Here is a 21,272-nt window from a genome sequence, read left to right as displayed (position 1 = left end):
GTGTGGGGCTGTTGGGGAGGTGGGTGTGTGGGGCTGTTGGGGGTGGGTAGACTTTGACGTACTGTGGGGGGAGGGTTCATTAATGTAAATAGTTTCACCAGATCAATACACCTGTTGTGTCAAAAAAATCACATGACTGGACCTTGCTTCTTGAGTGTGACCATTTACTGTACAACAGTGTCCAGTGCCCATGGTGCCCCAATCCAGTGCCCAGAGTCCCCCATTCCCAGTGCCCAGAGTTCCCCATTTCAAGCAACTTCTGCATCCCAGTGCATCAGAAATAATGGGAATCAATGATTGGTGGACAGCACGTCCCTCATGGGCATCACTGCCTGGCCGATGTGCAGCATCTTCTTCTTCATCTTTATCCTCACCCGGTGTTGGCTGGTCCATGTCAGGTGGCAGTGATACGTTGCGCCGGATGCACATGTTGTGCAGCATCATACCATTATGATCTTGCCCACTTTCTCAGGCACGTAGATGAGTGCGCCACCGACCTGCTGAGGCAGCGAAACCATGCCTTCAACAGGCCAAAGGTCGGCTCTATCACCACACGAGTACATATATGGGCACGATTGTAGTCCTCCTCGTGCCTGTTCTGCGGATCACGGACAGGGGTGAGGAGCCACGGCTTCAGGGGATAGCCAGCATCACCTGCATGGGAGCACAATAATGTATATGTGTGAGTATTTATTCCATCCCATTTGTGCACAGCATATACATTGTTCATATGCAGTCGGTCTTCAACGCAGCTATTGACAATGCATCTGTGCAAATATCAGGAATGTGTACTACTTGGCAATCCATGATGGGGGGGGGGGGCATGGGTGACGTACCCGACTTAGGGGCATTGACCTCAGATTCACCACTCACTTCGATGAGGTGCGAAGGACCAAGATGTACTCACATGTGAGTGATGTGTGGCAGAGGATGTTACCATATGCATGTTGGGAAATATTCGATGCATTTGGCTGATGTCCAACATGTTATAGGTGGTTTTGGCAATCATGCTTACTAATGATTGATTACGCCATGCACATGTCCCTCAACATCTTCACACATGTGACAATGGCACAATGTGGTTGTTGGTATGGTCCGCCAGTGTAGGGATACGTTCCTTGGATGAGGCTTGGTGTCGACTGGCATGCTGGTACTAAAGTACTGTGGATTGTTACTGCACAAATCGCACACATGTTGGTGATGTTCACTACTTGATGGATTCCTTTTTCCAAACCTTGTGGCATGGTATTTTTGAGTTTGCCTTCATGTGCACATTGTTGGCATGGTGTCATGCGGTGTTACTGTCGGGGAGGGGCAGTAATGGGGGTATCCATGAGTGGCATTTTGTCTTGCCCAGTCATGGATGCATGACTTGTAAGGTCCTTTGATACGCTCATGTGTATTTGGCTTTGTGACTGCAGAATGGTGCATTGTGGTATCTGTGGCTGCGGTCTGATGTCCGTTGGAAATGTGCAGGGGTGGGCGCTGATTTGTATCGGACACTTGCACAATGAGGTACAGCCATGGTACGTCTGCATCCATTGTCAGTGTCATGCATCAAGTTGGACTGCACAAGGGCACAGCGTTTGCCACCAAGGACAGTGTCCAGACACCCAAAAAAAACATTGCCAGGTAAGCAGACAGGTTGCCTATGCATTTCATCCCCCCGCAACCCTGAATGACACCCCCATGGCTCTGTGATCAAACTTACCCAGCAGCCAGGCACGTCGTGCAGCATGTCGTTCCATGTAGCGGGGAAGCGAGGAGTTCTGCAGCACCATTGCATCATGTGTAGATCCTGGGAATCTGGCAACACAATGTGTTATCTTGCTTGCGTCACACACCATCTGCACATTGATAGAGTGGTATAGCTTCTGATTACAGTACACCACCTCCACGGCATAACGGACTACCAACTCCACGTGGGTGCAGTCGAGGGCACCAATGACATTGGGCATGCCTGCCAGTGCATGAAAAGCAATTTTGGTGCCATTCACCTCCTGTGCTGTCCCTGGTAGGGATATGTAGGCCCATGCGTGCTTTAGGAGTGCATCCAACACTTGCTTTAGCACACTGGTAAAACATGGTTGCGAGATGCTATACAGCTGCCTCACTGTGTGCTGGTGGGTGCCTGTGGCCAGGAAGCGGAGCACACGCACCACCTTCAGCAGAGGGGGGAGGGTGGTTCGGATGTTTATCAGGCTGACCAAGTCATCATGTATTAGATCCACAATGGTAGTGATGGTGTCCCTGTCCAGGGGGTACAGAGTGTGGATCTGTGCTGGGGTTAAGTCAAATGGACTGGCCTTATGCGAGGGATTGGTGGCTGCCTGCGGGGTACCACTGCCTGCACTGGTGGCATTTGTTGGCCCAGTCTCACCCTCCTTCTCCTCCTGCATCTCCTCTGTAATCCCTGGAGTACTGCCTGCTCAAGGAGTAGCAGTGCAGGAATGTCCTCCAGCTCCTGTATCACAACTGCAAGTGGAATCATTTTGTCTTGGAAGGGGTGTGGTGTGTGGGTGTGCTCCGTTTGTGCTGGGCAGACTCCATTGCCTCCAACTGTGCTGATTGTGTGCACCTGTGTCAGTTGGGAACACAGCAGATTGCCATCAATGGGTAATCCGCGATGCCGTGCGTTACCGGTTTCTTGATGACCCTTCATACCGGCATCTAGATGCCAGTATGTGCATGTCCGTGCGAGTCGTTATATCCTCTTCCTTGCGTTATGCCGGTGTTACTGGCACAGCGTCCGCGCGCACTCCGGTACGGAGGTGCACGGTCACAGCGGGTCCCTGTCAATACCGGTGAGACCGGCATTGACCGGTGAGTCCGGCATTGCAGGCCGCAATGGCCTGGTCCCGTACACGATGCTGGTATTGCCTTACCGGTATCATTATTACCAGAGCGCCAACCTTGTAATGAGGCCCAATGCCTTCCCTGTGGTACTAGCAGTCATCCAAGAAACAAATGATCTCCTTTGAAGTCCCTCCACCCAACCGGGCCCTGGCAACGTTCATTGTAGGGGTCTGCAGACAATTATAGTTTAAACATCAGTAGGTAAAATAACGTGATTGTTTTATTTCAAAAGTCTGATTTTAAAAGTGGCAGCTCAAGCATAGGCGGATCATTTGTGTGCACTAAGAGGCACATTTTTAAAGCTGCACAGTGTTGTCCTTTAGTCAGGTAGCCTTTATTACTGATGACCCAAGGCCTTAAATCAGACAACCCAGTGCACATGCACATGTTGTTTTTTTAAATCTAAGAGCAGAGTGCATCGTGTTGGTATTAAGCAGGTTATTGTCAACACAGCTTCCACTCTCTTCATGACCTCTGCACCTGTCTTTCTGTCTCCATTCTCCCCTCTGGTCCTACCCACTCTGCTGGACACACTGTCGATGCCTTCATCCATACTGATCTGTTGCTCTCCGCCCTACTCTCCACCCCGCTCTCCTGTAAAACCACTCCCTCATCCCACCTGGGTCCTCTTGGCCCTCTGACCACACCTCCCCCAGCTCTACCAACCTTGTTTGCAGACATCTGCTCGATTAAACGAGTGCCAGTCACTGCCTTCGCTTCCACCTTCATCCCCCCTCTCTCCCACTGCTGACTCTGACTCTGCTGTCAGCAACCTCCATCTCGCTATCACTAACACTCTCCACATTCTTGCCCCAGTCATGAGGATCTGCCTAATACATGCCACCAAGTGTAGCACATGGTACGATTTTGATCTAGCAGCCCTGAAACGCAAGTGAAGAGCTGCTGAACGGAAGTGGCAGACCTCAATCACATCCTCTGACACACTGGCCTGTCGCCTTCTCCAAAGGCAATATCGTCTCTCCATTTGCTCCATGAAGAGGGCCCGCATCTAGGCTTGTGTCTCTGGAGCATCCAACAACACGGCTGAACTCTTTAAAACTTCAAGGAAGTAGCCAGTTCTTCTGAAGTCTTCCCTCCAAGGCCCTCAGGACATCCTGAGTATTGAATTGATTTTCTATTGCCATCGTACACAAGTGTTTCAGAGCGCAACAAGACAGGGGAGTGGAACAGGGGAGAACAAAACAACAATCTTACTAGGCCCAGTGACATTGAGAACGCTCAAGTGCATGGGAGAGGGGAGGGGAAAGTACATGGAAGGGGGAGAAGTGGAAAGTGCGGAGCAATGGAGAAACAGATACATAATAAATAAGTAAATAATAAAGGCAACAAACAGTGGTAGTGAAGCCAGCAAGCGGCAAGTGTTGGCTTTCAGGCAGCACACAGGGTAGTTCTGATATGTGCAGGAAGAAAAATGGTGGGGGGCACTGTATGGGTACAGATACAGACCCCAGTGCAAGGGGTGGCACAGAGGCAGTGCAGGAGGGTGGCAGGGTCAGCAGGTACCTGGGCCCGGAGCACAGAGGGTGGCCAGGTGCACTGTGCTAAGAAAGAACAGATCAGCAGGGGAGAGGCGGAGCGAAGGCAGAAGCAAAGAGGAAGGTCTTGAGGCACTTCCGGAGATGGTTCTCCTCAAGTTTTAGAGTGGCAAGGGGGCTGTTCCAGATGGAGGCCCCAGCCGAAGACAGAGATCAACCCCCAGCTCGTTTCTTTGAAAAACGACTGACCCTGAGGGAGTTGGAGGTAGAGGAGCGAAGAGCTCGAGAGGGGACGTATTTGTGGAGGGATAGCTGAAGATATTTTGGACCCAGGCCCCAGAAAGCCTTGTCGACAATGCAGAGGGTTTTGAATTTAATCCTTGAATCCACTGGGAGCCAATGGAGAGATTTCAGAGCTGGAGAGATACGATCCCAGGGCTTGAGGCCAAGGACAAGTCTCGCAGTCCTGTTCTGGATTAGTTGCAGAGGGCAGAGAGTAGAGACCGGTAGATTTAGAAAGAGGCAATAGTCCAACCTAGAGAGAACCAGAGCTTCGCAGACAGTGAGCTTCTGTTGGAAGGAGAGGAAAGGCAGAGTACCTCTGAGGAGGTGCAGTAGGAAGTTTGACTTTTTAGAGACATCTGAGATGTGGGCGGAGAAGGAAAGTGTGGAGTCAAAGATGACCCTGAGGATGTGGGCGGAGAAGGAAAGTGTGGAGTCAAAGATGACCCTGAGGATGTGGGCGGAGAAGGAAAGTGTGGAGTCAAAGATGACCCTGAGGTTCTTAGCCTCGCAGGTCAGGGTAGGAGGAGGGCCAAGGGAGGCAGGCCAGAGAGTGAGGGGAAAGGATGGTGAAGGTGTGCCGATGAGGAGGATCTCCATTTTGCTGGCATTCAGACAAAGATCATTGGCGGCACACCAATCTTTAATGGCAGTTAGGCAATCGGAGATTAGAGAGGGAGAGGAGGTGGCCGAGGGCAGCCTTAAAATGAGTTGTCAGCGTAGCACTCGAAATTTGAGCAGAGAATGGTAATGCAGTGGGCGAGAGTTACCAGGTATTGGTTGAAAATCTGGGACGAAAGGTTAGACCCCTCTTCTGCTTTAGAGTATTCTTTCTTCCTCCCTTTCCCCTCCCGGCCACCCCTGGTCTCTCATCCTCCCTCATCCACTCTCTCCTCTTTCTCTCCCATCACATCGAATGAGGTCACCAGAGTTGTCCGCTCTATGAAGGTCTCCTCCAAACAGGTCTCCCCCTGTTCTTCCAGTACTATTAAGGACAATATTGACTCTTTCCTCTGCACCTGCTCACTTCTGTAATCACTCGCATGCTACCGGTTCTTTCCCCTCTTCCCTCAATCACTCCTTGTGCACCCCCTCCTGAAAGCGCCTTCCGCCGATCCCTCGTGTCTGGCTAACTACCGCCCCATATCTATCATTCCCTTCCTTGGGAAACCTCTAGAGAAGTTGGTCCTCCCCCAATTAACCCAGCATACCGAGCTCGTTGGCTGCCTACTCGACCATCAATCTGGATTCCGAGGCACGGAAACTGCTCTCCCGTGAAGAACTGCTTGCATCGCTTGACTCCAACTCACCCACTGTTCTCATTCTACTCGATCTCTCCTCTGCTTTCGATACAGTCAACCACTCCATCCTCATAAAACACTTCCCTTGGTGTCTCGGAGCGGGCACTGGACTAGCTCACCTCCTTCCTCACTGACCGTCCCTCCCAGGTTGTCCTGGATTCTTTCTCCTCTCGCACCTTTATCTCCACTTGGGGTGTTCCCCAGGGCTCTAACCTTTCACCCTGGCTCTTTAACATCTATCTTGCCCCGCTTGCTCACTTTATCTCCACTTTCTCCCTGCACTTCCAGTGTTATGCAGATGACACCCAACACTTCTTCAAACCTCCCTTTGAACCTCATCCTACTTCCTCTACCATTCCTGACTGCCTATCTGCTATCCAGTCTTGGTGTGCCTCTAATGATATTTGTCTCAATCCCAGCAAGACTGAGATGCTTCCTATTGGGACTCCTGCTCCTTCTTTCCTCCCTTCATTCTGGCCACCCTCTATGGACTCTCCCCCTCTCCTTCCTCTGAAGCCATAAACCTTGGAGTCCTCTTTGACTCCTCTCTCTCTTTCCTCCCTCACATCCTGGACCTTGCCAAGAATGCCCATTTCAAACTCCACCCCCTCAGAGGTACCCTCCCGTTCCTCCCTTATCCCCAGAAGCTCAGAGCTCTGGTACTCTCTAGGCTGGACTACTGCAACAGCCTCTTCCTTAATCGGCCCCCTTCCTCTCTGCGCCGCGCCTCTTGCAGCTTATCCAAAATAGGGCTGCAAGACTTATCCCTGGCCTCAAGCCCAAGGACCACATCTCTCCAGCCCTAAAATCTCTGCAATGGCACCCAGTTGCTACAAGGATCAAATTCAAATTCCTCCAGTCTGGGGCCGCGGACCACACTATCTACAACTTGCTCTCACCAAATACTCTCCCTCATATCTCTCCCGGCTCCAACTCTCTGCGTGTCATGTGCTTCTCTAAGCACATGATTGGTGGCTGATCTCATTCCTTGGCTGGCTCCCTCCTCTGGAAAAGCCTCCCTCTTCGTCTCCGTCTTGAGCTGGATCTTCTCAAATTCCGCAAACTCCTCAAGACTCTCCTATTCTCCTCCTCCTCCCCCTCCCCTCCCTCCACTGCTAAACCCAAAAGTTGCTGATATTGGTGGTGTGGGCCTTTGTGTCCTTCTGTGTCCTGGCCTTCTGTCCAATCGCCTCCAGCCTCCGCCCTCCCCCTGCACTTGCCTTTGGGCACCCACTGGCCTGTGCTGTCTCACAGGCTTGCACTTATTGTACTGGCAGGTGACCACTCTCCACCTTGTGGTCTCTGCCAGGCACTTACCTGTTGCCTTGCAACTGACTCTCTGGCACTTCATCCTTCTATGGAACCTCTAGCACTTAACCCTACTCCAATTTCCCCTTTTCCTTCTCTCTCTCTCTCTCTCTCTCTCTGCACTTGCACGTTCGGAATGCTCACAGGGCCTAGTAGGACCGCCTCTGTCTTTGTTCATCATTATTATTCTATTTGTCTTTTGTCCCCTTGTTCCCTTCCCTTTGCCATGTGGGTGCTTTGAAACACAATTTCTTGATGTATAAGCACCTTACAAATGCATCATATTTATTTATTTCATTTGTATAGCGCACATGCAACCCGGAGTCATTGAGGTGCTGTTACAGGTAAATGTTTGGTTTCATCAACAATACAATCGGGTAGCACAGGTACATGTGGTTTCATCAACACAGTAGGGTAGCACAGGTACATGTTATCTCATTGAAATCGAATACAGTAGTATAGCAAGAATACAATAGAGTAGCAAGATCTGGCTTTGCAGCAAGGTAAAGAGCGGGGTCAGTGGGATCAGGTGCGAGGGTGTTATGAGCGCTTTGCAGAACACCCAGTAGGAATTTGTGGTTCTCAAAGACTGGGTGGGGCAGGGGGAGAGTTCCAATGTTTAGCTGCTAGGTAAGGGAAACCTGAGCCACCGGCTTTGGATCTCTTTACTTTGGATAAGATAAGGCAGCCAGTGAAGGGAGTCCTCGTGGGTCTTGAAGAGTAGGCTTTGGCAACTCTTTTGAGAGAGGTACGTGGGGACACTGTTGGAGAGACAGTTGTGGGCGATGGATAAGGTTTTGAATGTGATGTGCTCCTGGATGGGAAGCCAATGTGCTTCTCTTCTAGCTTTGGCGATATGTTCTTTTTTAGGGATGTTAAGGGCTGCTCTAAGGGTGTTATTTTGCATGACTTGGAGTTTGTGGATGTTTCCAGACGAGTTGCCTGTGAATAGTGCATTGCAGTAATCCATCCTGGATCCAATGATTGCACAGGCAATAGTTAGGCAACTATTTTTGGAGAGGAAGGGTCTGGTCGCATTTGGAACTTGGTGGTGTAGGGTGCTGAGGAGGCAATGGCACTCACCTGTGGGGACATGGTGAATGAGGCGTTGAGGTAAACCCCTAGTATCTTTACCGTGGTCGGGACGTGAATAGAGCAATTGTCAATCAGGAAGGCTGTGCATTGGTTAAGATTTTGTAGGGCACTTGGTGGGCCAACAATTAAGATTTCAGTTTTATCCATCCAGGCCTGTATTGTGGAGCAGATGTTGAGGGTGTCGGAGTCATCCGTCTAGTTACCTGTGAGTGGGATCAGGATTTGGGTGTGGTCTGCATAGCTAAGGCATAGCTAATGTAGGATATGCTGAGTGAATCCACAATATTGAATATGGTTAAATTTAGTATGGTTAAATTGCCCATTTTAAATATCTTTCAAATTGTAAATAAATTGCCCTACAAAAAGAAAGATAAGTGCAGAGTAAGTACTACTCTAAAACACTACATCCCGATGACACTGGTATCTTGACTGCATGGTAAAATGAGCCATAGATTTGCTGATTTCCCCCAAATAATTGGGCTTTTATGGTTTACTTTTGATGTAGTTTGCGTTCACACTGTTGTAGCCTCTCAGGACATTTAACAGCCAATATTTGTCACTAATGTGTGCTGGAAAGCAAAACCTCTGTGCCTGATTGTGTTCTGTTGCCAGACATGCCAGGGGCATGCCACTCCGGAGTTAAGGATCTTGTTCAGAGATGGACTTGACTGCCCATTCCCCCTTTCTATAATGTAGATAACTGATTTATCAGAAGGTAGTATGTTTCTTGATGGGGATTTATCGTTACTTTTTAATGAGGGAGCGGGGAGTCCAGGTGATAATATGGGCGATGATTGGTGCAAGCAACTTAAACATGGTACATTTTTTAACCGGCAATCTGCGCAAGGCAAACTGTGCTGGAAAAATATTAGCTTTCTGTCTGAGATTTGTTTGTTTAGCTGCTATATGAAGCTTTCATTTGCATGGTCCTTCCTGAAAAGGTCCATCAAAATTCCTTGTCGAAAGCTTAAATCCAGGTATAACTGTCGTAGGGTCCTTGGTAAAAAAAAATCTGTATTCATCAGTCACAAGCTGTGGGGGCAATGTCAAATTGTAGTCAGGTATTGCACTTTAATGGTTTCCAGAAACTGTGGCATACTACTTCCAGCCCCCAGGGAACTTCTGCCACCCCCTGGAACCAGAACAGAGTAAGGGTCTCTGTGAGCATAGCAGGCTGAAATGGGGGGTCAGCTGTCTGCAGGAGGTAATTAGAAAAGTGCACAGGGGACATGAGTGGGTAGAATGTGGTCATAGTGCTGAAGGGGCAAAGATAACTGGAGACTGGAGTGTCAACGCAGGGGATCTGGTGTCCACAGTTCTGCCAGCCACCAAACTGGAGAACCCCTCCTCTTTCTCCCCCTTTCTGCTACACTTCAAAGTGTACCTGGTTAGTGTAGTTCAGCAGAATTCGTGCTGTACCAGTATCCCTTTCCTTTCAGACTCAATGGGTGTGTTTTTGCACTGGGAGATCTAGTCGAAGAACAGTCTGAATGAATGTCGAGCAAAGGTGTCCTTCCTAGAGAGCAGGAACAAGAGCACATGGAAGAGATTGCTGGGGAAGCCCAGAACGGTACTCTGGTGACATTGTCTGGGAGGGTGGTTTTGCAAAGACTGTTGCAGAACATAGAATCTCTTTTCTGGAGTCATGGTGCACAGAACTGGTGACCTGCAGATGCTCTGATAACCAGTATGACATGAGTCTTGGCCCACATGAGGTACACATCTACATTGTTTACCAAAGAAATGAGCAATAGAAAATGATCAGCGTGCTGTCCACAAATGAAGAATTCTGGGCTCTGAGTAGAACAAACGAAAGGTCTCGCCCGCCCAAACCATGTGCGTTTCCTTAGTGACTTTGTAGCTTTCGGTGCAGGTGACGAGAACTTGTTATTGCCTGCAACTAAGTAGAAGGGTGTACTGAGCTCAAGGTGGATGGCGTCAATTCTGCTGATGATCTTGATATACTACCCCATAAACATAGCCCCTCTCTACACTGGTGGTTTTCAATGGTTCAGGTACATTTCTGTTACATTTCTGTTTACAGCCTGGTGTATCCAAACAAGGACATTCAACCTGTGCATCATGGAAGCCATCAGACATGTCCCAAAAAAACTTTAAGTAAATCAGACGTGTCTAAGGTGGACTGATTCTGCGCAGTTGATCAAGTAGTCACTGAAATAGCACAACTGATTTTACTGGGTAAAGGTAAATACAAATTGTAACACTAGCCAGCTCGTTTTGTGCCACATGCAGGGTGTGTTCTAAGTCTTTCCAAGTATAACTGTAGAAACTATGGGAATGTGAAGAGATGGAAGCTTCCCAAGCAGAATCATATCCTACTGCATCATCCTCTAATCTTATTGATTGGCATAAATTGTCCACACAAAGTTAATTTAAACATGTTGTAATGAGAAAGCTGTTCACTATGTTCATTGTACATCTTCGTGTCCTGATCCAAGTACAGTGACACGAAAATACTTTGAAATCATTTGCTCCAAGTGATATTTTGAAGTTTGAATCTATTAATTTAGCATTTTTGAGAGTAACACTCATATCTTCCTTTATATTTGCATTAATTTCAGGTTTAGACATGTACTTGCTCCATGCAAACATTTGCTACATGATTACCTTTTATTTTTCTGTGCAATTATCTTGCACTGAATTAAAGGTTAACTGTGGATAGTGTCTGTTAAATCTTATTGCATTATCTTGCATGGTGTTTGGTTCTCACACACCTCTTTTTCCCACACAGGTGCCGGTAAGTCTCTAGTAGGGGTAACTGCTGCCTGCACTGTACGAAAAAGGTGCCTGATTCTGGGGAATTCTGCAGTCTCTGTGGAGCAGTGGAAAGCCCAATTCAAAATGTGGTCAACTATTGATGACAGCCAGATCTGCCGGTTCACTTCAGAAGCCAAAGAGAAGCCCATTGGCTGCTCCATTACCATTAGCACTTACTCCATGTTGGGACACACCACGAAGAGATCATGGGAGGCTGAGCAAGTCATGGATTGGCTGAAACGACAGGAGTGGGGATTGATGATTCTGGATGAAGTGCACACCATACCTGGTATGAGCATTGTTTGAAACATTACGTCCTAATTTTTCATTCCATTCGGTTTTCTCTATTCTGTTCTTTCCCCTGCCATCATTCTTATTTCATTGCTCTCCTTTATGCTTTTTTCTCCCCATCCCATTACCCAGCCACTCCTTTCCCATTCTTTTATTCATTGTCTCCTATATAAACGCGTTTTTTTTCACTCTGTCTTCTGATCAGTTATTTAGCTCCTTCAATCCCATCTCCCAGCTACTTTGTTAGGCTTGATCAAAATAACTTATTCTATCTGGTTAAGTTGCTTCTAATGCTTGAAAACACTGTCCTTTGACCTTTTTGATTTTTTTAATCCTGCTATCTCCTATGTCGATATGAAGGCAGCTGTTGTCCCGATCTATATACTTCAGAGTCCCCCAAGTCCCCATCTTCTCACTGATCCTTTTGAACCTTTATTTATTTATTACATTTGTATAGTGCACGAGCAGCCCTTGGGCATCACGGCAATGTTACTTGTGGGAAGCTTAGTTACAAGGGACAGTACATGTTGGATGGGAATTTACAACATTTAAATCATTTAAAACATTTATACAGTTTAGGCACAGGTAATAACAACAAGTAGGTATTCTAACTTGGTGCAGTTATGCAGTCATGTGGGAGTTGTGGCGCTTGTTTAGGAGAAGAGCATGGTTTTTATGGATTTTCGGAATGCTATGTGTGATTCTTCCACCCTTTGGGGTGGTGGTAGGGCATTCTATTGTAGTGAGGCTAAGTACAGGAAGCTAGCGCCTCCTGCTCTAACCCTTTTGACCAGAGGCACCATGAGCATATTGGTATATGGGGTTCTGGTTGGTCTAATCGATGTGGCACGGTACATCCTTTGTGATAAGTAGGAGGGTGCTGTCTGGTGGATGCACTTGTGGATTAATGCCAAGGTTTTGAATATTATCTGTTCCCTGACTGGGAGCCAGTGGGCTTGTTTCATTTCTGCCGTGATACGTTCCCTTTTTGGGATACCCCTAGCTGCACGTAGTGAGTTGTTCTGGATGACTTGCAGTTTTTCTAGGCTTTTTGGGGATGTTCCCAGGAAGAGGACATTGCAATAGTCTAGCTTTGATCCAGTTATAGTTTTTGCTATGTTAGTGCAGTTGTCCTTGGAGAGGTCTCACTGCATTCAGGAGCTTGGCATGGTAGGCAGCTGAGGAGGCAATTGAATTAACTTGCCTGTTCATGGATAAATTGAAGTCTAGCTAAACTCCCACTATTTTCACCACTTCTGATACTGGAATTCTGATGGAATCAATGGTGAAGTGGCTGAATTGACTGTCAAGATTCTTAAGTGTGTCTGTGGAACCTACAATGAGAAGTTCAGTCTTGTCCGAGTTCAGACATAGACCGTTGGCTGCCATCCAAGTCTGGATGGTGGTGTAGATGTTATTGAGAGTCCTGGAGTCAGTCTCATAGCTGCCTGTAAGTGTGAGTAGGATCTGAGTATCGTCCACGTAGTTGGTGTAAGAGATACCTGGGGCATCAAGGATGAGAATAAGGGTGTGTGTGAATATGTTGTAGAGCGGGGGCAAGAGGCAAGATCCTTGTGGCAACCTGCAGAGCATGATGGTTGGCGAAGCAGATGCTAAGTCCGAGAATACTTGCAAGGTCCTTCCTTGTAAGAAGGAGGTGATCCATGCAGTAGCGCTTGAGGAGAATTTGGCGGTAGAGGTGAGGTGGTGGCAGAGTACATTGTGATCAACAAGATCGAAGGCCGCGGAGAGGTCCAGTAGTAGGAGTAGGGCAGGTTTACTTCGGTCTGTGGCGTCGGCCATCTGGTTTTATAGGTCCTGTAGGGCGGTTTCGGTCCCATGCCCAGGGCGGAAACCCGATTGGCATAGCCCAAGGAGTTTGTTCTCCTCGATTTAATTATTATACCTGCAGGAAGGTCGGCTTTGTCCAGAATTTTCAGTAAAAATTGAACGGTAGTGATGGGCCTGTAGTTGTGATGTGGGGTCGAGAGAGGGTTTTTTAAGAACGGGTAGACCTAAGCTTCCTTACATGGAACCTCTGGGCACACTTCTCAAAGATCCCGATATAGCCACCCACCAATAGGTGGGCTATTCTCAGTTGTACATGAGAATAAAAAGCCCACCAGACATAAGTTTTCTTCCCCATTATCTAGCCATAATCCAGTCCTGGATGTCTACTGCCTACCCCAACCTTAACTCCTCCAAGAACGAATTTGTCCTCATCAGTCCAACTGCTAAACAACTCATCCAATAATGGCTCAATTATATGGGCTAGAAGTATGCGATCTGAAACTCTCGAATTCAGCAAAATCTTTAGGTTTCTCCATCAACAGCAGCCCGTCCTTCCAGGAACACATAGCCAAGAAGGATCAACTGCCTTGGCTCCAAATCTCCACCCTTTGCAAAATCAAACCATTAATCCTGACGCAGGGCTACCGGACCGTAGTGCAGGCCCTTGTGGTCTTTCACATCGATGGGGGGAAATGCCAACCTGACGGGGCTCCCAGCCTCTCCCTTGGCTCTCCTAGAAGCAGTCCACCATGCCACAGCATGCCTTATTAAGAGTGCATAGAAATTTGACCGATCACCCCCTCTCACTCCTGTCCTACGCAAAGTACATTAGTTTCCTCTCCAGCACAGGATACTGTTCGACTGCATGTAACGTCTTCAAAGCAGTCACAAATAGCACACCAGTGTACCTGGTGGGTAAGCTCCACATATCTGGTTGCACACGCTCCTTGCACAGCAAATCAACCAATCGGTTCAAATTACAACTCTTCTGCAAAGAGACCCAAAAACGGCGGTGGAGAGGGATGAGGGGAGAATAGCGAGTGAGAAGGGAGTAGCAAGGGAGAGAGAGGAAGAGGGGAGTAGGAGTAGACTATCAGAAGGGGAAGCATAGGGAGAAGAAAGAGAGTGTAAAAGAGAGAGGAGACTGTGGCAAGATACATCACAACTTTCATTGGCTTATGGAACAATAGAGTAGTATTACTTGGGATTAGTACCGACTCTACACCTGGGAAATAGGGAAGTCTGGGCTAAGGTAGAGGTTGTGGATTAACCCAGGCACTCCCATTAGTCTGGCCTTCCTGCAGTCACGTTTCAATCTAGTTGTGCTCGTTAACAATAAATCCTTAAGCTTACCTGAGCGAGTTGTGCAATTCCCGAGGCTATCTGTGACGATGCATAATGATATGGCCACCTGATGTCATAAGTCACTTGAATCCATTATAAGTCCACCCAATGTCACAATAACATATCGTTCAAACACATCAGGTGGAACAATACAAAAAATGCAGTGCCTTCTATGAAGGAAACACAAAAACACGCTCATATAATATTGGCAAACTAATGATCCACATAAAGGACATCAACATGGGTGATACAATATTCTGTGTTTGAAAAATAAACATAGGAATTATCAGATAGAAAACATATAGTTGTGACTGATCTAGTTCAAAGAGCATATCGAGTTACAAAATCTCTAATACAATCAGTCTTTTGTATAACGGCTTATCTCTACAATGTAAATGCTGTTGGAGAGTTTTTGTCCCAAATCACAAAACTCATTTCAATAAGGTGGAACTACATACATCATACTTTCACAGATTGTACAGTAAAATACTTCGAGTCTCAAGGGTGGTTTTTGTGGGGCTATGGCCAACGCGCTCTCTCGTGCGCCTTCACACAAATCTCAACCAAGTTTAGGGTAATGAGAATATCTCTTTCCTGGATATTCTCCTTCATACGAGAAGGAAAATGTTCTTTTTACAATATGGGTTGAAATATATTGAAAGACAGTCTTTTTATAGTCAAAATGCTTAGTTTTAACAATAAAACCTTGGATTTCCTGGTGAACTCCCCTGCCAGGAATATCTCCCTCTTGATTCTCACAGTTCCCCTGGTGTGCTCTCCTGCTAGGTGGTTCTTTCAAAAAGGTTTCACTACCTGATGCTGTTATCAGTTATCTCCACAAGTCATATTTGTCTTAAATATCACACAATTGCACCTTCTCCGTGGCATAACTTTGTTGATATCTGTTAGCACTTGCACCAATTTCCCCCATACTGACATCTCTTATATGAGGGTTTGTTCAAGCTCTTTGTGTCAACCTCTCACAGTGTCTCTTGGCTCTTGGCAATGCTTGGTCCAGGTTCCCCCAACTGACATCTCATGTCAGGAGAATTGTACAACTTGTGCCTCTTTGTTTCTCTTACAATGTCTTTTGACTTATTTAATTATGAAAATGTGTAAGGCGCCTATACAACAAATGTGTTTCAAGGCACCACAAGACAAAATAGAGGGGGTTGGGGGGGGGGGTCAGGACCGAAAGGAGAAAGATAACAATAACGGTCCTACTAGGCCATGTGACATTTGGATTGTGCAAGCACAGTAACAAGAAGTGCCGGTAGGATTAAAAAGCAAAGTGCTAGGGTGGGGAAGGGAAGTGCTGAGTAAAGAGGAGAGAGTGCAAGAGAAAAGAAAGAAGAGGGTGGAGGAGGGGGGGTGGGCCACAGGGGCTGGGCGAGTGCTAAGGGGAGGGCAGGAGGGCAAGTGCCAGGGAAATGCATGGGGGCAGGAGGTGAGGATCCACATGCTAAGTGCGAGGAGGGGGGTGGACTTGTGCCCTCTAGAACTCAGAGGGAACCAGGCAGCCATTCACTGCAGTAGGCTGGTGTTGAGAGGTGGAGAGGGAAGGAAGAAGAGAAAAGGTCGGCTCTTGCAGGACCTCCCGGAATGTAAGGGGATCCAGCTCAAATCTGAGAGGGGCAGGGAGACCATTCCAGAGGGAGGCTACTGCGGAGGAGAGAGATCTACCCCCCAATCTCGGCTTAGAAAAGTGTCTGATCTGCAGAGAGTTGGAGCTAGAGGACCGAAGGACTCTAGCAGAGATGTTGGGACTGGATAGATGCGGTCCATGACTTTGAGGCCAAGTATAAATCTTGTAGTCCTATTCTGGATTAGTTCAAGGTAGCAAAGGGAGGATAAAGGAAGATTGAGGAAGAGGCTGTTGCATTAGTCAAGCCTAGAGAGGACCAGAGCTCTGGCGACATTGAGTTTCTGGGGGAAGGTGAGGAAAGGAAGAATGCCTTTGAGGAGGTGCAGCTGATGGTGGGCATTTTTGGCAAAGTCTGCGATGCGAGGAGAGAGAGAGGAGTCAAAAATGACACCAAGGTTGTTTGCCTCACAAGAGGGTGAGGGGAGAGGACCCATGTTGGGGGCCAGACCGTAGGAGGGAAGGAGCGAGCTGGTGTCCTAATGGGAAGGATCTCAGTCTTACTGGCATTAAGCCAGAGATCATTGGCAGCACACTATGCCTGAATAGCAGTTAAACAGTGTGGGATGAGATAGGACGACAAGGGGGCGATATACGCAATGCTGGTTCCAGGTATCCCCCAGCTGACATCACTTATCAGGAGAATTGCACCATGTTTGCCCTCTTGTTCTCTCTGTAACTCTATTTGGCCGGTATTCAAAACTTTGACTTAATTGTCCATGTACCTGTCGGAATGCCCCGGGGTTACCACTATCAAAGGGCCAACTCGCCAGTATCTCCTTGCGTCTCTGACTCGTGGTTCGTTGTAGCAGCAGAGTTTTTCTTTGGGTATGACTTCTCCAGTTTGTCAAAACCCTTTACAGGTCATGTGCCGTCTTTGTGGTTCCTCGCCAAAATGGTTGCTGCTTTCCGCTTGCTTTGACAGCGTTGTGGACAACTTTTCTGCAGTTGCCGGTTCCCTTGCCGCACTTCCCCACAGCCCGTCAGACTATGTTGGGTCTCCCACCACTCTAGTACATCGGATTGACAAGTGGCAGGTCGGGGGCACCGCTCTCCTTCAGCCCGGTTTGTTCCTGCACGTCAGCCTTTCTCTGCGGTTCTGCTTTCTGCTCCACATGCTCTGCAGCCCGATCTAGCTTCACCTTCTTTCTCTTTCGCCCGTCTGCTTATTTAAATGTCCCGCACAGTTGATTGAATGGACAACAACTAGACTGCACGTTACTATTGCTGTAACTGTCGATCGTCATTAACTCTTTACTCTTCGTCTTCGTCCCAATACTTAAAGCTTTCTGGGAATTCAAGTCCAAAGTATTACCATAGTGTTTTAAGTTCTGTTGCACATTTTTATGTACACAACAATCATCATCAACATCAGATGTCAAAGGAGTTTTAGAGAGGTTATGTACATGTGAAGGATTAATCAAGTTCTGCTTAAGTAGATTTTAAGACCTCACAGTGAAAGGGTTCTGAATGACAGCAGGCCATTAGAAACTCTGGGATTAGGGTTTTTTCACAGTCAAAGAAAGAATACTGCATTCCCCCTGTCGAAGCCATTGCCTCCCCCTTCATCCATCGCTTATCAGGTAGCGGCTGCCTTCCCCTGGCCACACGGGAGGCGACTTTAGGCTGTGGATCAGTGATGACTCGGCAGGATTCATCACATTTCTCACTGTACCAGCAGTGACAAATCCAAGGAGATTGTGAGCTCTGCCCAAGGAGGAGCAACCCCCTTTGTGACTAGGAAGGTGAGCCCATTCCGCTTACCACCCCCTAGCAGACAGGGTAGGCGTGATCCCTCTGGAGAGGACTCCAACTTGGGGGACAGGAAAACCTCAGAGCGACTTAAATTACCATCCCTCCCCCAGACACTAACACCTTTTATGGTGTATTTAGGCTCTAAACTATATGATAACCCAATGACCCTTTGTGCAATGGCTGACTTGGCTTCTGACCCAGACTTTAACCATTGCTCATGGAAGACCATGGAGGGACAAGACGACCAGCCTCCAGAGAGAGTGTTGTTAGAAAAGCCAATCAGGAGAAGAACCCTGCAGAGTTAATTTGTGCTGCAGCGTACACGAGGGGCGTGTCTGGTAAGAGAGAGTGAAATCCCATGCGGCATCCTGGCTGGCAGCATGCAGCGCGAGAAAGATAAAAAACTTGGAATGGGAAACCCCGGAGTGGGGAGAGAACAGAACAGTCCCAGAGAGGGAAGGCAAAGAGAGAGAAGCCCCAGAGTGGGGAGAAACGGAGAGAGAAACCCCAGAGGTGGTGGAGCAGAGAGGGGTGGAAGTAAGGAAGAACCCAGAGTAGGGAGAGATTGCAGCAGTCTGAGTGTGAAGGAAGAGAGGGAGAAAGCCCAGAGTTGGGAGAGCAGGGGGGAGTGGAGGTGGGGGGGGGGGGGTCAGTGTAGTACGGAAGAACCCCAGAGTGGGGAGAGAACGGAACAGTCCCAGAGTGGGGAGAAATTGAGAGAGAAACCCTAGAGTTGGAGGGGGTGAGGGTGGGGAGTAAAGAAGCACCCCACAGCGGGGAGAGCTCTTAGCAGTTCCAGAGTGGGAGTGAAGGGAGAGAAGCCCCCGAGTGGGGAGAGAACGAGAGAGAACCCCTAGAGTTGGGGGGGGGGGGGGGTCATTGGGGGAAAGGGTATGAAAGAAACCTGCAGCGGGGAGAGGGAAAGGAGTAAACCCCATTGTGGGGAGAGGCACGAGAAGCCCCAGAGCGGGGAGAGAACTGCAGAACCCTGTAGCAGGGAGAAAAAAGAGAACACGCCCAGAGTGGGGCGTGAGAAGGTGCAGAGCCCAAGAGTGCAGAGGAAGAGACTGATAGAACCCCAGATTGGAGAGTGGGGGCGTTTAGAAAGGCACAAGAAAGACTAAAGGCTACCCATAAAGTGAGGTCTGTGAAGAGACTCAACACTACATAACTGTATGAACTGTGAACATTGGCAAGGGCCTATGGTAAAGATAGAAAGGGTGATGTCCCCAAATATGCCTTTGTTATATTTATATTTTCTTTTTCAGAGGTATGGAAAGAGAAAATGGGTCGAAATAGTATTCTGGACTAAGGACTTCCTTTATGTAATACATCCTGATGAGCACCCTTATTTATTTGTTTCTTTTTAGAGTATGGCTTATATGCTTAAGGGAAGGTTAGGCCTTATAACATTGGAGAAATAATTAAATAATTCACAGTATATTCCTCCTTATCCATCTCCTAATTCTGACCTACCACACAGCCTTCTCACATACACACCTTACACTACCCTCTCATCTCATACACATGCACCATTGCACTGCAGAAACACTATCACTCTTATGCCAATGCCTCACCGGCTCCAAAACATTTCTTCAAAATACACTGCTCCCTCCTTGTTAGGCAGAAACCTGTGCAGTTCCGTTAGGGACCGCTGCAAAAAGTTTGTCTACAGGTGTTGGCAGTAAACCCAATTGGTAGCAGTCTGTACCACCCAGATTTACCTGCTAGCTGTGGCTGAGCAGTCAGACTTCTCTCAAGAAGAGTTAGACAGTATATAGAGTATATAAAATAGGTACAAAGATACAGTAGTACAAGTAAACACTGACCAGAGCTTTGGTATAAAAGTATATAATTATTTATTTAAAAACACACTTGTAAAATACACTAACACTAATATGGCAAGCACGTTCACACACAGTCACTATCAATATATATACATCCCTGATTACTTATTGAACAAGTCTTAGTTGAAACACCACTTATTTGCAGACAGAGGTGAGCGCTTAACCTAAGATGGCACTCCAATAAGTTAGTTAAAAAGGGAGGGAAAAGGCAGAATTAGGAAAGCACACAATACCAACACTTTTAAAAGAACCACAGCAAGTCAGTAAAGGCAGAGTCTACTGTAGAGCAAGAAAGTTCATAGGCCAGGCCCACTCTGGGAGAGAGCAAGGCGGAATGTGTCCAAGATCACACAGTTAAATTATACTTTAAAAGTCTTTGCAGATAGTTCAAAAAGAGTTGGATCAGTTCAGAGAAAGTTAGTTAACAGGTCCTCAGGTCACCCCAGGATAGAGAGTCAAGGGACACCTTGAACAGCCTGTTGCAAGGGAGACCAGGCGGGACACAGTACCTGAAATGGTGAGGAAGCTCCAGCGGGGGCAGTTGTTCCTGGCAGCGGGTGCAAGTCGGTGCTTCGTCCAGGGGAAGAGAAGATCTCGACGTGGAGGAAAGCTGGAGGTCGTTGCACTGCCAGGAAATAAACCAGCCGCTGAGTTTCCCAGTTAAAAGGTACTACCCTTTTATTCGTGGTAGTGGTGAAGCGTGGCTATCCGGCCGCCGGGGTGCTTGGCACGGGCGATTCGACCACGAGACGGTCCAGGAAGTCAAAGAGGGGGCGAACTGGTTATCCCCACCAGTTCAAAGGAAGAAGACTCTCCGGGATGAAGATCTTCTCTGTAGTCAGGAAGTGGTGAGGCGGTTCAGCAGGGCTCCACCGGTGGTGTCGTCATTGCAGGCCGCCTCAGCTTCTCCCTCTTCGGATTCTTGGGTCCTGTGGCGACTTCTGAAGTTCCAGTCCCCAAAGCCCTGCTTTTATGCAGAAAACCCCCATTCATCAGTCCTAGCTGTCACTCAAACATGCTAAGTGGTGAGCCGGGCGGCTCACCACTGGGCCAATCACACAAGAGTGCGACTTGAGTTGCCGAGGCAACTCAGTCCAGGGTGCCTAAACCCCCCTCCCACACATCCTGTAGACCCAGACAGAGTGGCACCACTTTTGGAGGCTTCTGTGCAGAAGCCCGCCAAAAGTGGAACAAAGGGCTCGACTTGGGTTCGAGTTACAGAGGCGCAAACAAACGCCATTTTAAAACCGAGTCATGGCAAAAAGTCCCAACCGGGGAATAAAAATTAAATAAATAACCCAGCGGTATCTTTAACATTGCACCAAAACAGTGGTGCGTTTAAAATGAATGGGAAAATCCCATAGGAAATATTCCGGTGGAATATTTCGCGTGGTAACCACTGCCACCAGCCAGAAACTCGACGAGGGGGGACTGCACAGTGCCCTCTCGAAAAACAGACCCAGGGGCAATCGAATTACCCCTACCA

The 21,272-nt window shown here is 47.9% G+C and overlaps 1 protein-coding gene across 1 annotated transcript in view; it reads left to right on the top strand.

Moving 5' to 3' along the window:
• Positions 1-21,272, top strand: part of ERCC3 (ERCC excision repair 3, TFIIH core complex helicase subunit) — a 1,003,216-nt gene that overhangs the window by 480,549 nt on the left and 501,395 nt on the right. Inside the window, exon 8 of the mRNA XM_069616794.1 lies at positions 11,091-11,405. Within this exon, the coding sequence (XP_069472895.1) occupies positions 11,091-11,405 (315 nt within the window). The remainder of the gene's footprint in view (positions 1-11,090; positions 11,406-21,272) is intronic.

Source organism: Ambystoma mexicanum, chromosome 9 (genome assembly GCF_040938575.1).
Source record: "Ambystoma mexicanum isolate Mex_15411 chromosome 9, UKY_AmexF1_1, whole genome shotgun sequence".
Classification (NCBI taxonomy): Eukaryota; Metazoa; Chordata; class Amphibia; order Caudata; family Ambystomatidae; genus Ambystoma; species Ambystoma mexicanum.
This window is presented reverse-complemented; position numbering and strand designations above follow the sequence as displayed.